Source organism: Phyllostomus discolor, chromosome 7, assembly GCF_004126475.2.
Source record: "Phyllostomus discolor isolate MPI-MPIP mPhyDis1 chromosome 7, mPhyDis1.pri.v3, whole genome shotgun sequence".
Lineage (NCBI taxonomy): Eukaryota > Metazoa > Chordata > Mammalia > Chiroptera > Phyllostomidae > Phyllostomus > Phyllostomus discolor.
Window position 1 is genome coordinate 24,784,167 of NC_040909.2, and position 14,949 is coordinate 24,799,115.

A 14,949-nucleotide genomic window follows, 5' to 3' on the forward strand; every position below is an offset into this window, starting at 1 on the left:
ACAAGTGATAAGAAAAACTGCAAGGCAGGCTCCTCACTCAGGCTGCACGTGCTGATTTTAGCTCATGTTCTTTCTGATCCCTTTGCCTTCCTGCTACAATAACTTTGAATCTGTTTACGGTACTTGCATTTCTGAGCTTCATCTCTTGAATGCAAAAGCCACAGGACAGAAATATGAAATACTAATCTTCTACCAAGATATGTGAGGGACGCCATCCAAGATCCTCCAAAGCAATGCATCTCTCACCTGAACCCCACCAAACACCAAACTTCTGTTGGCTCCACAAGGCAGAAGAATCATGTGGCAAAGTCCAGCCTTGATTCCTGACCAACACTTGCAAGATAACAATGGTTTCTATGTTAAACCACTAAGTTCCAAAGTAGTTGTCATACAGCAATAGATAACTGGAAAACGAGATCCCACCTTCATTGGCTTTTCAGGGATCTAAATCTGCCTTTGGCTCTTCACAAATACTTCTAATCTCTAGAAAGAATGTCTACACAGTCCAGTTCACTTGGCTCCCAAGAATGCAGACTCACAGTTATTTGTTGTCCTCTAGACTTACTTTGATGCTGCCCAAGGGACCATGGCATGCAAAGCTAATACCCATGGTAATGCAGCTTGGACAGCCTCAGTAGCCCAAGGAGATTTTTTTATGAAAAAAATATTGCACTTGCTTTTGTATTGCCTTTCTCTTGAACTCGTGTCTGTGACCTTGGGAAAGCAAGTTGCAGAAATAATCTTGCTTTGCTCAGAGTTCTCTCTCCTTCTTCCCAGGCTCTCACTCCGCCTTAAGAGAAGGTTTCTTTTATTTTCTCCAGTCTTAAGCCTGGTTTCTCTAGCTCTTGTTAAAATAGATTCCTGGCTATCTGGATTGCCTCACTGTTCTCTGGATGTGCTGAAAATCTAAGGTGACGACCAATATTACCCATGCTGGGAAGAGCCATGTCCATAGAATATACTCATTAAGACATCACACTGCATTAAAATGAATGTTCTTATTGCTCATTATTACATGAATGGGCATGACACTCCTTGCTCTGAAATTTGAATCTTACATAAAACCATTCTATATTCAATGCTACAATCTCATTTCTTAAGTCAAATAAGGAAGTAACTATGCTGCACATTTTAAATGTTAATTTTGAGAATAATTTGACATTCTACAACACCAAAGCTTTGACTTTTTTCTATATTGAGCTCCAACTCTAAAGTACCTAGAGGGCATAATCAAATATTCTAAAAATCTTCTGCACAGTCATATTGAATAACTGAGTATAATAGAACTCACTAAGAATATCTTAAACATAAACCTAACATTAGGAGGAAAATAATGTGTCTTATTATAACTATTTACAATGATCAGCTCATTGTAAAATCAGAAGAAGGCCATGAGAAAATTTGCTTCCTTTTGCTTTTATCATGAGCTGACCATGTAACACTGAGTATGAATATGCATAATTCAAAGATTATTTGTATACTAGAATGAAGACAGTGTGTTGCTCAGTTAGTGGCGGTATGACTCCTAGTCACACACACAGATTATTTAGGTAGTGCATTTAAATACCTCATATTTTAGTACCTGTGTATTAGTTTTAATGTGTATTGGAACAAAAATATGCAGCTATCACATCAAATGAGCTAGACTTTTTAAGGGACTACAAAAGTCCCTTAGATGTCTCCCCATTTCTCTACCACTCTCTCCTCTTCTCTCATCTCTTTATACCTCTCCCAGTCTCTCCTCTTCTCCCACCCACCCTACCCCAAGGAAAGCCCCTCAGTCTCCCGGCTCCAGTTTGATCCCCACCCCTCAATATCAATTTTATTTACAGAACAATTCAGTTTTTCAGCTTGTGATTTGCATCTGAATATACATCTAGCAGCTGAGTAAACAAAGTTCTCCTTTAGAAGGCATGCTCCCTAAACAAACAAACAATAAATTATAAATAAATTGTTTTTGTTGTCACAAATACAGATTTACAATCCACATTATAAAAAAATAAAGTCCACATGATAAAATGTTGAAAATCTAACTACATTTGAAAAGAAATAAAACCAACAGATTCAGCACTGATTTTTTATGTCATAAGAAAATTAAATACAGAAATGGGAAATAAAGGAATGGAAGGGTGTCAGCAGGTAAAGATGTGAACAAGGAGAGGAATTGCCAGGGCAATGACGAGTTGAGGACTATCACATAGCACATAGACACCTGCTCAAGTCATTATTCTGCATCATAGTTGCCTTGTCTGCAAATGTGACATAATTTATATTTACTCTTAAATGTTATTGGAAAAATTAAATACAATAGCCTATGTGCTGCTTGGCACAATATAGTCAATTAGATAGTTCTTACTTAGATATCATGGGTGGCTTTTTATTTTTTAATTTAAAAAAGTTAAACAAAAATGTCTTCATTGCATATTTATTTATGGATACCTTTTATTTGAGACTAGTGATTTGGGTTTTTTTGCTTCCAATTTGAGTTATAAAGTGAGTCAACTTAAAGAAAAACATTAAGAGAGTAATAAGTTCAGGAGGTATAAGAAATAAGCGGCAAATTATGGAGTTGACATGGGAATGAGTGAGTCTTTGCGTTAAGAGACCCACAATCCTGTCAGACTCCAGATTCCTTTTTGTAACAAATACTTGTATTCTTTTTTATTTAGAACTGAAAAATTATGATAATAAAACTTGGCTACTTAACACACATCTTTAGAAAGGCAATACCATGTATTACTAATAGTAACATAACAAAACCATGAAGTGAAGTCATTTCATATTAAAAGGTATGCACCTCAACACAAAATGCGCAGAGATGGTAGACTTCAGTAGGAGATGTGACACAGAAGTTGGATAACTGGGCCGCTATGCAGTCATTGTAAACACAACAACTACACACACAGAACCCATACAGATGTGCTGTCTCTCTGATAAGAACTATAAGTCAGCAACAAAATTTCCTGAAACGGTGAAATTCTGCACAAGATAAATTTGATCTTCCCTCACCACACTATGGTTTTAGTCTAGGAAGTTCAGTGGCAAATCGAAGCCTTCCAAAAAACACTGTGTGTTGGGTTCCAAGTCCAGGAAATTATAAACCACTATTTTACTTCCTGGAAAGCTCGTAGGGTATTAGAGGATCATGCAGTGCACAATACCATAACTGTACCATAACTATAGGTATTACATTATACAGCAGATCTCTCTAACTTATTCATCTGGCAAAACAAAAACCTTACACTTATTGAGAAACAATTCTCCTTTTCCCCTTCCCCTCAGCTCCTGGCAACCACCATTCTTTTCTCTGCTTCTGAAAGTTTGACTACTTTAGATGCCTTATATAACTGGAATCATGCAGTATCTGTCCTTCTGTGACTGGCTTATTTCATTTAGCATAATGTTAAGAGACTATATCTCCTGTTAAGTGTTCTTACCACAAACAAAGTACACAAGAAAATTAGGGGGGGGGTAATGGATATATAGAGTACATGTGTGTGATTTTCTGTACATCAACATCTCAATAAAGCTAAAAAAAGTCATACCAGACACTGGATGGTTCTTCAATTGCAAGACCATCCCATACATCACAGTATGTTGAGCATCCTTGATTCATGCCCATTAACTGGTAAAAACATCCTTCTCACAGTTATTGAGTCAAACACCCCCGCATTTGCAAAATGTCCCTGGGAGATGGCACCATCTTCATGATCACAAAGAACCAGTGCTTTAAGAGCAAGAATCTTGAAATCAGAGGACATTTATGTAACCTGGTCTCTATATTTACTCTTTTACAATCTTAGGCAAGACTTCAATTCCAATCTATTTAATGTGAATATAACCAAGTGTTTTAGGTTGAATTTTATCCCTTCCTCTCTCCGAAGATGTTGGAATCCTAACCTCTGGTACCTCAGATGTGACCTTTACAAATGTAATCAAGTTAAAATGAGGTCAGTAGGGTGGGCACTAATCCAATGTGACTGGTATACTAAAAAGTGAAAATTTGGACACAAACACTCACAAAAAGAAACTATTATGTGAAGATGAAGGCAGAGATCAGGGTGATGTTTCTGTTGGCTAAAGAGCACCAAAGACTTCCAGCAAACCAGCAGAAACTAGGGGAGAGCATGGAGCAACTCCTTCCTCACAACCCTCAGAAGAAACCAACCCAACACATCCCTTGATCTTAGACTTCTAGCTTCCAGGATGATGAGACATTAATTTCTGTTGTTTAGCCACTCATTCTGTGGTACTTTGTTATAATAACCCTAGCAAATTAACATTTTTGTGAAATTAACTATATCATTTTAATTTTCTTCTTAATCTTTGTTCCCTTGTAGCATTTCTCTTTCTGTTGGATTTATTTAGTACAAAGTGGGCTTTAAATATAAGCATCCTATAGAAAGGATCTGCTAAGATAAACATATAAAGGTTCAGGTGCATAGATCCAATAATGATGGTGTTCCATGGTATGTAGAAGAAGAAACTTTCTATAAATAAAGTTTAGCCAAGAAGCTTGTGTCAGGAAGTGGAAAAATACGATATGCCATCTAACTTATCCATTTTCAGATTGAGGGATTGTGAAAAAGACTATGAGGGGCCAGAGCTAATCTCATTATGAGGTTTCACAGCCCTGAAGCAGAAAGAAGTTATGTTGGATAGGTGTTTTTTTTCAAACACCAAAGGCATAAAGGATATTTTTCCTTATTCATCTGGAACTCTTGAGAGAAACTGCTTATCAATCTAACTTTTTATTAACATGGAGGTGGTTGCCTACTTTTGAGGAAATGTAATAGCATAAAGGGTAGTCCAGTTTATTTACCCAGAGACTCTCTTTGGATGGATGTGTTCATCTAAGTAGCCATTATCCTCCCAAGGCTGGAGATATAGAGGATAGTACAATGAATTCCTTAATTCATTGCTTGATGAAGGAGGAGGCAAAAATTAAGAAGGATCTACACTGGTTTCAAGAGAGATGAAGAAATAAAATCACTTAGGCAGCACAGCCATGAGTGAAATCAGTGAAAACATAAAAGGTTAGGGATACCCTTTCTATACTATGTCATGAGATCAGATAAGCTCCTCAAACCCTAACCATGCAAATGACAGTTTAAGGAGATAAAAAAGAGGCAACTCTCAGAAATTGGGCTTATATACCCAAAGCACTTAGTGTACATTGTCTAAAGAGATAGTTTAAAATATTACATGAAAGACAATAATGGCAACAGACCCTTGGTTTTTGAAATATCCCCAATCCTTTCACAAAATTAAAGTAATGAAGATAGCCAAAGCAGAAATCCACAAAAGACATCAGCAACAAAACTGTATGACAATGTGTTCCCATAGATGTCAGAATACAGGATGATGGTATATATCAACAAAGAAGCTGGACCCTTGTAAGAATGGCAGCTGCACAGAAAAAAACATGGTGAGAAAAGCAGACTTTATTCAGAGCCTTAGGGGCTGGGGACCTCATAAATCATCAAAAGGTATCTATCTATTCCCTAAAGAAGATATTTTCTGGGAATGAAGGATTCCACAGACAGATCCGAACAAAACCAAAACTAGAAGGGAGCTTCACAGTCTCTAATTTGAAGGTGAGGGCAGTGGGCTACAGAAAGAGAATGAAGTTAGGGCTGCTTAGGCCTTCAGTGCTCTCAGAAATACCAGCAGAAATTCTTCCTTGGAAGTATAGAACTACCCAATTATCGAGGGGAAACTGCTGGAACCAGAACCCTACTTGGTCAGGAAGGTCAGAATAAAGAAAGGAAAAGTTTCAAATACTAGTTAGGAGAGGCCCACTCTAAGAGCAAGGATAGCTCAGAGAGTAACAAAATGTAGTTATATGGAGAAGCCATTTAAGTTTTAAAAAGAAAACAACTTTGGTAATGATGGAGGAATCTTAGAGCCGTACATAGATTTAGGAAAGTTTTCTTACCACACTTCTGTTTGGAATATTCTCCTAAAACTCATGGAAAAGGCATCTCATTAAAACATGACAACAGAAAAGGAAAAAAGGGAAGGTAAAGAGGAAAATTATAGGAATAACAAACCTACAGAAATTAAGACACACCCAAAATATTCCCTAAAGACCATATAACTCAAATATTTCCAAACAAGTAAAAAAGTAACTAACAAAGGTTGTAAACTCTGAAAAAAGATGGCATACATTGACTTAGAAAGGATCAGAAATACTATGATTAAGAGTTATGGGATAAACTATATCCCTTCAAAAATTCATATTTTGAAGTCCTGATTACCATCACCTCAGAATGAGACTGTATTTGGAAATGGGGCCTTTAAAGAGGTAATTTATTTAAAGTAAAGATATACGGGTGGGCCCTAACCTAATATGACTGTTGTCCTTATAAGAAGAGGAGATAAGGACAAAGACACACAAAGAGAAAACCATGATGAAGGGAGAGGGAAAAGAAGGCAGATGTATACAAGCCAAGAGGAGAGGTGTCAAAAGAAGCCAACCCTGCTGGCACCTTCATCAAAGACTTCCACCCCCCAGAATTGTGACAAAGTAAACTTCTGTGGTTTAAGTTACCCAGTTTGTGATATTTTAGTTAACAACTAATATATTAGGCAAAATAATTGACATAAATAATATGAGTTAACTGAGCTCAGGTGGGAATGTAAGTAAAAGATAAAGAATTGAGGACTTAAAGAGAAGAAATAAAAGTTTGAATGGATACTACAAAAGTAAAAAAAAAAAGGAAACAGATTACACAAGGTGAAAATCAGAAAAAAAAGAAAAATGAGAAAGTGATAGGTAATAGAAGACAGGCAAAGAGGATCATATGTATATATATATATATATATATATATATATATATATATAATCATAAAGAGGAAAACCAAAGTGGTTAAACAGAACAGTGATGACAATTGAAATTCAGAAAATTGTCTCAAAACATAATATTACAGAGCATACCATCTATCAGGAAAAAAATCTGACCCAAAATATTCTTTCTTTTTTTTTTTTTAAGATTTTATTTATTTACTTTTAGGGAGGGAAGGGAGGGAGAGAGAGAGAGAAACAGAGAGAGACATTAATGTGCGGTTGCTGGGGGTTATGGCCTGCAACCCAGGAATGTACCCTGGCTGGGAATCGAACCTGGGACACTTTGGTTCCCAGCCCACACTCAATCCACTGAGCTACGCCAGCCAGGGCTTCCAAAATATTCTATACCAGGTTTCAGTACCTTGTGACCTATAGGCCAAATCTAGCTCACCTCCTGTTTTTGTCAGTAAAGATTTATTGGAAAATAGCCACATCCACTCATTGACAAATTTTTATGGTTGCTGTCACACTACAATGACAGAAATGGATACTTGTGACATAGAATGTATGGCCTGCAATAATACAGGGTGGGGCAAAAGTAGGTTTACAGTTATGAGTATGCAAAATACAGTATTTTCTTATATTATTAATTATTATATTATTTTCCATGCACACAACTATAAACCTACTTTTGCCCAACCTGTGTATACTCCTAAGCTGTGTATATGATAATTGAGTGTAAAAATGAGTATATACATATAAATATAGATAAAATTTATACATGTATATATGTATACAAATAAGTATACAGGGTGGGGCAAAGTAAGTTTGCAGTTGTTCATATGGAAAACAATACAATAATTAATAAATAATGATACAAGAATGAACTCTTATGTTTTGTATACTCACAACTGTAAACTTACTTTTGCCTCTCCATGTATAATATTTACTACCCGGCCCTTAACAGACACAATATAGTGCAGTAAAACTATTGGATTAGAATGCAATACAACACAATAAATTTATTGAACAGCTGGGACAAAACATGAAATCATTTAATTAACAGTATTTTTGCAGTAAAACAATACTCTATGTCAATACACAAGGGACTAACATAATTGATATATTTAAATAAAGAAGGTGAGAGCTAAAGTTTTAATTTTCAGTTAAATTGATCTACAAGTATAAGGGCCATACTCATATTGTTGTTAACATGCAAGAGCTTAGAAAATGGTTCCTGTGAGCTCCTCCTGAGATGGTTCAAAGAACAAGGTTTAGAAAACCAAGAAATAACTAGAGAAGATTTAGGGTAGAACATATGGTGATCATTAAGCATATTTAACTTGTAACAACATGATTAAATGATGGAGGGTACAAGTGACAGAATACATGTAATAGATGTCACTGTTATTTGCTCCAACAATGTAAATGTAACTATGAAAGAGGTGAGAGGGGAATGAAGGGAGACTCCAAGGAAAGCAGAACAAGTGTGCTGATAGATACTAGTAGGTACTAAACGAACATCAAATTCGTTGGGAGAACTGGACGGAGAGAGTGCGGCTCCCGGCTAATCACAGCGTTGCTTATAGTAGGAAGTGACAAAATCTTTAAAAAGGGGCACACTTTGTATTATATAAAGGTCTCATGTAACAAGTAACTTGTAGAAAAATACAAAAGACCTTTTAAATAACAAAAGATGTATGTAAAACAGAGATAGGCAGAAAGAATTAAGAAAACAGAGCAAATTCTAGAGGGAACACAAATGTCCATTAATAGAGGGTCGGTGGAATCAACCATAATAGATCCACACAATGTAATACTATGCAGCTTTAAAGAAGAATTAGAAATATGCATATATTGTTTTGCAAGGTGTACACACCTATACAAAGTACAAGATGCAGAACAGTGTGAAAAGTATGCTATGTGGAAGAAAAGGAGGGAACTACAAAGATATATTTGCTTATATTTTAAAAATGAGAAGATAAACACAAAATTAATAAAATGGTTACCCTTAGTTAGACTAACTATACTTTTGTTTGACTAGAAGATCCCCGATTAATGCCTTTTGTATACCAACAGAAGTGGGGGGGGGCTGCTTTTGAAAAGGCATCTTAATGGTACTTGTGGTATATAAGTAGACCTTGAACTATCTGGAGGGAGAGCAATAAATGAAAAATGTTAGCTGCTGAACATAAAAATATGAACTATTACTATCTCCATTTTAGACGAAGTAATGTTTGCAAATTATGTTTATCTGTGAAAATATTCATCTTCCTACTTACTACCTAATTTAAAAAATTTTTTTCTTAGTGCCTTTAAGTATTTCTACCCAGAGGTCCAAGATGGCAGGCACCTTATTAAAAAAAAAACTTGGTTCAGACCTGGCTGGTGTGGCTCAGTGAACTGAGTGCTGGCCTGTTCAGTTCCAGCCAGGGCATGCGCCTGGGTTGCTGGGGGCGGGGCAGAGGGTGAGACATTCAGGAGGCAACTGATGGTTATTTCTCTTCCTTTCTTTCTCCTTCCCTTCCCCTCTCTCTAAACATAAATAAATACAATCTTTAAAAAAACTGGGCTCAGAAAATTCCTTTGGGTGTTCATCCCTATCTTGTGCTCCATATATTCTGCTTATCTGGCTTTCAAAACCTCTGCCCTTTGCGCTTCCCACCTAGATTTTCCTTCTTGGCCTGAACATTTCTCAGGCACCATATTTGGATATTTTAAGGAGTTTTAAAAAGAAAGACGCTCAGTTGGATGTGGAGTGACCTCTACAAGGTTACTTGTACAGGTCTGGAGTTGTGAGATATTTCAGACAAAGGATATTCCTTTTCCTTTGTTCTACCAGGAGGTGTCCTTTTCACTTCCTACCAGTCTGCATTCTCATGACATTCTTTATTTTCTTTTGTCTCAACCCCTCTTTTCAATTATTAGTCTATAATTAGCTAGAACTGAAATCCTTTTATTTTATGTCTGCTATGTAGGCCTTACCTATTGATTCTGGGGAAAACACAATGGTCTGAACTCTGTTACTAGTGCCAAAGCCCTGGGATGTCCCACCGCTCCCAGAAGGGCACTCTCCAATGCTTGATGAATCCTCTGTATCCAAAATTCACATGCTCAAGAAAAGTCCTTCAAGGACAAACATCTTATAAATGGGGATGGAGTTGCCATGGTTAGGCTCCTATTTCTCTTCCTGACCAAGACGCCAGTACTAGGTATTGAGAGTAAGACAAAGAGAGCAGGGATGTTGTTAATCACCTCCAATACTTAAGACAGATGCCCACAACCTAGGAATTACCTGCCCAGTATGTACTTTTGTGCCAAGGTTGAGAAATTCTGAATTAGAGTACAATTTAAATGTTGTAACAAAATTATCTAAAAAGATAGTGATTCAAATAAGATAGAAATGTTTCTCTTTACCTGGGGTGGAGGAGGCAGATCTCTAACAACACAGATTTTTTCCTCTGCGTTCCTCTATTGTATTGTCTTTGTCAATGATTGAAGCTGGCTTTTCAGTCTAACCTTAACATTCTGACCCATTTGTATTAGCTTGCTAGGGCTGCCATAACAACGTAGCAGACTGGGTGAATTATACAATAGAAATAGATTTTCTCACAGTTCTGGAGGTTGGAAGTCTGAGACCAAGGTGCCATCAGGGGTGGCTTCTTCTGGGGCCTCTCTCCTTGGTTGGCAGACAGCTGCCTTCTCTCTGTGTTTTCTCATATGACTTAAGCAGGGGTAGCCCTGGTATCACATTCTTTCCTTATAAGGAGAGTAGTCATATGAGATAAAGGCCCACCCTGATGACCTCATTTAACCTTAATTACCTATGTAAAGGCCCCATCTCCACATACAGTCACATTGGAGAGGGGGGTGATATGGGCTTCAATATACAAATTCTGAGAAGATACAACTCAGTCCATAGCACCATGGGAAAGGAGAAGAGAAATTAGAGGATAAACAATTTCAGTTTTTAGGGGTTTTACCTAGAAATTGCATAAATCACTCTTTCTTACTTATCATTGGCCGCAAACTTAGACACACGTCCAACCCAACTGCAAACGAAGCTGGGAAATATATTGTCTAGTTTGGCAGCCATACGCTCAGCTAAAACTCAAGGGCATATGTTACTTTAAGGAGATAGGAACTGGGAAAACAATGATTTGTTCTAATTTTTGATTCAGCGTTTCCCCAACATCATGTCTCTTGGATTTATCCCTTTTCCCAGGGCCCACAAGATAATGCTATCTATTTCCAATAGGTCCCAAGCACTGATGATATCACACCCATCCCTAGATCCTCTCTTATCTGGAGAAGAATCACAAAACTTTAATTAAAAGAAAATATTTAGTATGTTCCTAGTGGCAGTTTTGAGTTCAGGCAAATTTATTCTCACCCTGAGACAACATGTATCTCTTATTTTGTCTTTAGAATTTAAAAGAGTGGTGAGAAAAGCTCCGTGGCTGGGGCAGTGAAAGAGAAAGATGCCTGTGCTGGTGTTCTTTAAATTCACTTCCTTCTCCGCCAGCACACACTTGGATGTCTGTGTTTAATGACTGAGGTTGAGATGTGGTTCTTAAAGACATAACATTTGGAAAAATATCCCTAGCTAAAAGATCATCTGTCAGTATGTAACAACTTTCATATCTAATATGTATTTTTAAGAATTACCATATATAATAGTAATACACTTCATTTTATCATATAATAGTTGAGTTAATATATTGAGATCAAAGTTATAATTCTCAGGGTAAATTTTCAGGCAGTTTATGCTGCTAATGGCTAAAACAAGGCCATTGTTCAAGTCATTTGTGGAACTTCTGTAACAGAGTGTATTTATGAGAAATATTATTAAGCCTTAATGGGCTTAATGGGACTTATCGAGCAATTACTGAGTTGAAAGAAGGTGACCCTTTACCACTGTCCAATGAGCACCAAAGAAAGCCAACTCACCATTTTTCTTGTAGAACATAATTTCTCCTTTGAATTCTGTTTTCTCCTCCAGTGACTTGTCTATTTGAAGCATCAGTTGCTCGTTGGTTTCAACCCCAAATAAGAATTTGCAACTGCAACTCTTCTGCATGACTTCGGTCCGGGCAAATCCAGCAAGCTCACAAAAGCCATCAGAACAGTAGACTATGGGGAAACCCTTGGCTACCTGGGCATTCGCGAGGATGAAGTTGCTGTCTGTAGAAGAACAATGAGAAGACTCAGCAACTGAACAAACAGGGAAAACTTTTTCTTTAAATCAGTTTCAGAAGTAAATTATGAGCTCCTGTGTTTAGCTAACAGTGCCTAAAATGGATGTCTTGATGTACTGAGGTGGAAAAAATACTCTCCGAAACATAAAGTGTTATTGACTGGCAGAAGTATGTGCTAAGTTGTGACTCTGGCTTGCATTCTGAAATACACAGTGTGGGGAGCACAGTACTTATGTCTGGTTTGAGGCATTTACCATTTAGTTGGTAGTCATGTATGGGGCTTTTGAACATGACTTCTGGTTCCTGTCCTGAATCTGCCACTTGATGTATAGATGAACTTGAAAAGTCACATACTCTAAACCTCACTTTCCTTAGCTTTGATTTCCCCCAAAGCAGACCCTAAAACAAGGATTTGAGTAGAAGTAGTTTAATAGGCAGGTGATTTCAGAAAATGAACAGGGGAAAATTGAGAAAGAGAAGAGAGGAAAGGTAATAAAGGGTGAGATAAAAAAGGGTTTTACTGTTATGGGGAACCAAGGCCAAATCACACAGAGACCCTAGAAGTAACTGTGTACAACACAACTCAAAATTTTCCCACTGAAGGAAAAGAAAGTTGGTGTATTTATCCATCAACATCTATACCTCATTGGTTAAGGGTCACTTCTGGGTGTCAGTACGTTAGCACTTCTATCCTACACACTTGGGCAGCAAGATACTGGAAACAATTGGTGCATAAGAAAAGAGTCTGCTCATGATCTCAAGGGCAAGTCAAGGGGACATTGGAAGGGCCCTGACAGGTACGCCACAACAATATGATGATACCAACTTTATAGGTATGTTATAGAGGTTAATGAAATAATGCACATAGTTGTGCTTAGCAAAGTGATACGTACTCAATAAAAATATTAAGAATATTATTCACATCTTCATGCTATTATATTAACAAATAAAAATCAGAGGACAATAGAAAATAGTAGACAATTGTTAAGTGTTTCAAGAGAACTGGAGGAGATGCTGAGAGGCAATATTTGGGGAAGTTTCCTCCTGCAGGACACAATTTTTTAGATAACTTTGAAGGCTGAATAGTATTTTAGGGGCCACACAGATGCATATAGGAGATGAAGTCTAAGATAAAGCATTTATAAATGTTGGTGGGTGGCTTCTAGGTTCAGAATGAACTACAGACTATTATGAAATCATTCATTCATGAGCTCATTATGAAATGTGGCACACTATCAATATACCAGGTAGTAACAGAGACTGGAATTTTAAAGATAACAAAAATGAAAAGAATTATAGTATCAATTCTCAAATAAAAGCAATCAAGATTCAATATAGTATGTTATTATATGAACTATTGGTCTAAAAGTATAAAAATACATATAAACATGTATATGTGTACCCACGTATGAAATGCTTATGAAGCTAAAATTGAGTGAAGTAACTGGTAATTGTAAATGTCTCTAGAGAAAGCAGCTTTCAGCAAAGGTAGTAAGTACACTTACTTTTTTTTCTAGCATGTACCCTACTATACCCTTTGAATTTTAGACCATTTGGTTTATATACTGCCTATTCACAAAACAGTGTGTTTAAAAGAGGTTTGCAGCAGACAGCCTATCTTGTATGGCACGAAACAGGAGGAACTCCAGCCTCTTCTCATTCGGCTTCCCCACTCTTTTGAAACATGCTCTGTGTTTCAATAGTCTACCATCAACTGGCGGACCTGAATCCATTCTATTCAGCTTTGCTTCAAAGAGCCCCTAAACCCAGAGAATAAAATCCGGTGTTGACATGTGCATCCCTCCTGGGAGTGACTGGCTCTCCTTCCAGCCACCCCTTTCCACCCACCCCCCTCTGCCCCAGTCATCCTCTCCCTGTGGGGAGAAGCCAGAGCTAAAGACCCATATTGGGAAGCCTTCAATGATAGGTTATTTAGAAGACATGGGAGTGAACTAAATAATTCCAGACTAATATCTAATTCTCTCACACTCTGCAGAAGTATTTATTGACTTCTACTATATGTTGGTCTTCGCTCCAGTAGCAGGGACAAGAAGTCTATGTATTACCTATAGATCCTACTCTTAGTCATGAATGTGTGGGAGTTTCCAACAAGGTCCAGAGGGGGGCGCTCTCCTGTTGAAGATATGGTCTAGCCTCACCTCCTCACAGCTTTGGGGGTTAGTCACTCCCTAACCATAGTGTTTCTCCCTTTTTCCATTCTAAAACTTTGGCAGAGAGGTTGCTTAGAAAATGTAAATGCACAGCATTGGTAAAATACTCAAACATCTTGAAAGAGCTTTTAATGCTCTTTCAGAAGCCATTTTTCAGTTGACTGCTGACATGTTTATTGACTTTCTACTATATGCCAGGTGACATGGTTCTACTGTGTGGCAGGTCCTAAGTTGAGGTGACAGGAGGTGTTAAAAGGTGAATAAGGCATAGCCTCTAGCTCTAGGACATTATAATTTAGTTAAAAAATGCATGAATATCAATGACACTAGAATACAATATATACTAAGTACCAAATTAATGATACATACCTAAGTACTACCAGAGTTAGAAATTAAAGATCCCAGGTTTTGGAAATGGTTAGCTAGGAATAGGACTAAAATAGAGATGATTTATCAAAAAGTCCTGAGCAGACACCTGGGTGCAGTAAGCTCAGAAGATAAATGGATAAATAAGAGGAATTGCAGATAGAATTTAAAAACATGCATTTTTGTCCTGAAGTCCAGTCTTTCCATTATTCAAATAGTTACAATAGTAAATCTTTTGTTAGTATTATCTGATATACCTTATCAGATATCTCATCTATCTACTTATATTTCAACCCTTCTAGGGACTTATGCTTTAGTTATGTCTTGCATATGGTGTATTTAAACCTTTAAAATGTATAATATGAAGATGCATCTATCAACTTGAGATGACTATAATTAATTTCACGAACATATTACATTGATT

The 14,949-nt window shown here is 37.1% G+C and overlaps 1 protein-coding gene across 1 annotated transcript in view; it reads right to left on the minus strand.

Annotated features, from left to right (window-relative positions):
- KCNH8 (potassium voltage-gated channel subfamily H member 8) overlaps positions 1-14,949 on the minus strand; it is a 279,545-nt gene that overhangs the window by 172,957 nt on the left and 91,639 nt on the right. Inside the window, 1 exon segment of the mRNA XM_028518251.2 lies at positions 11,741-11,974. Coding sequence (XP_028374052.1) covers positions 11,741-11,974 — 234 coding nt within the window.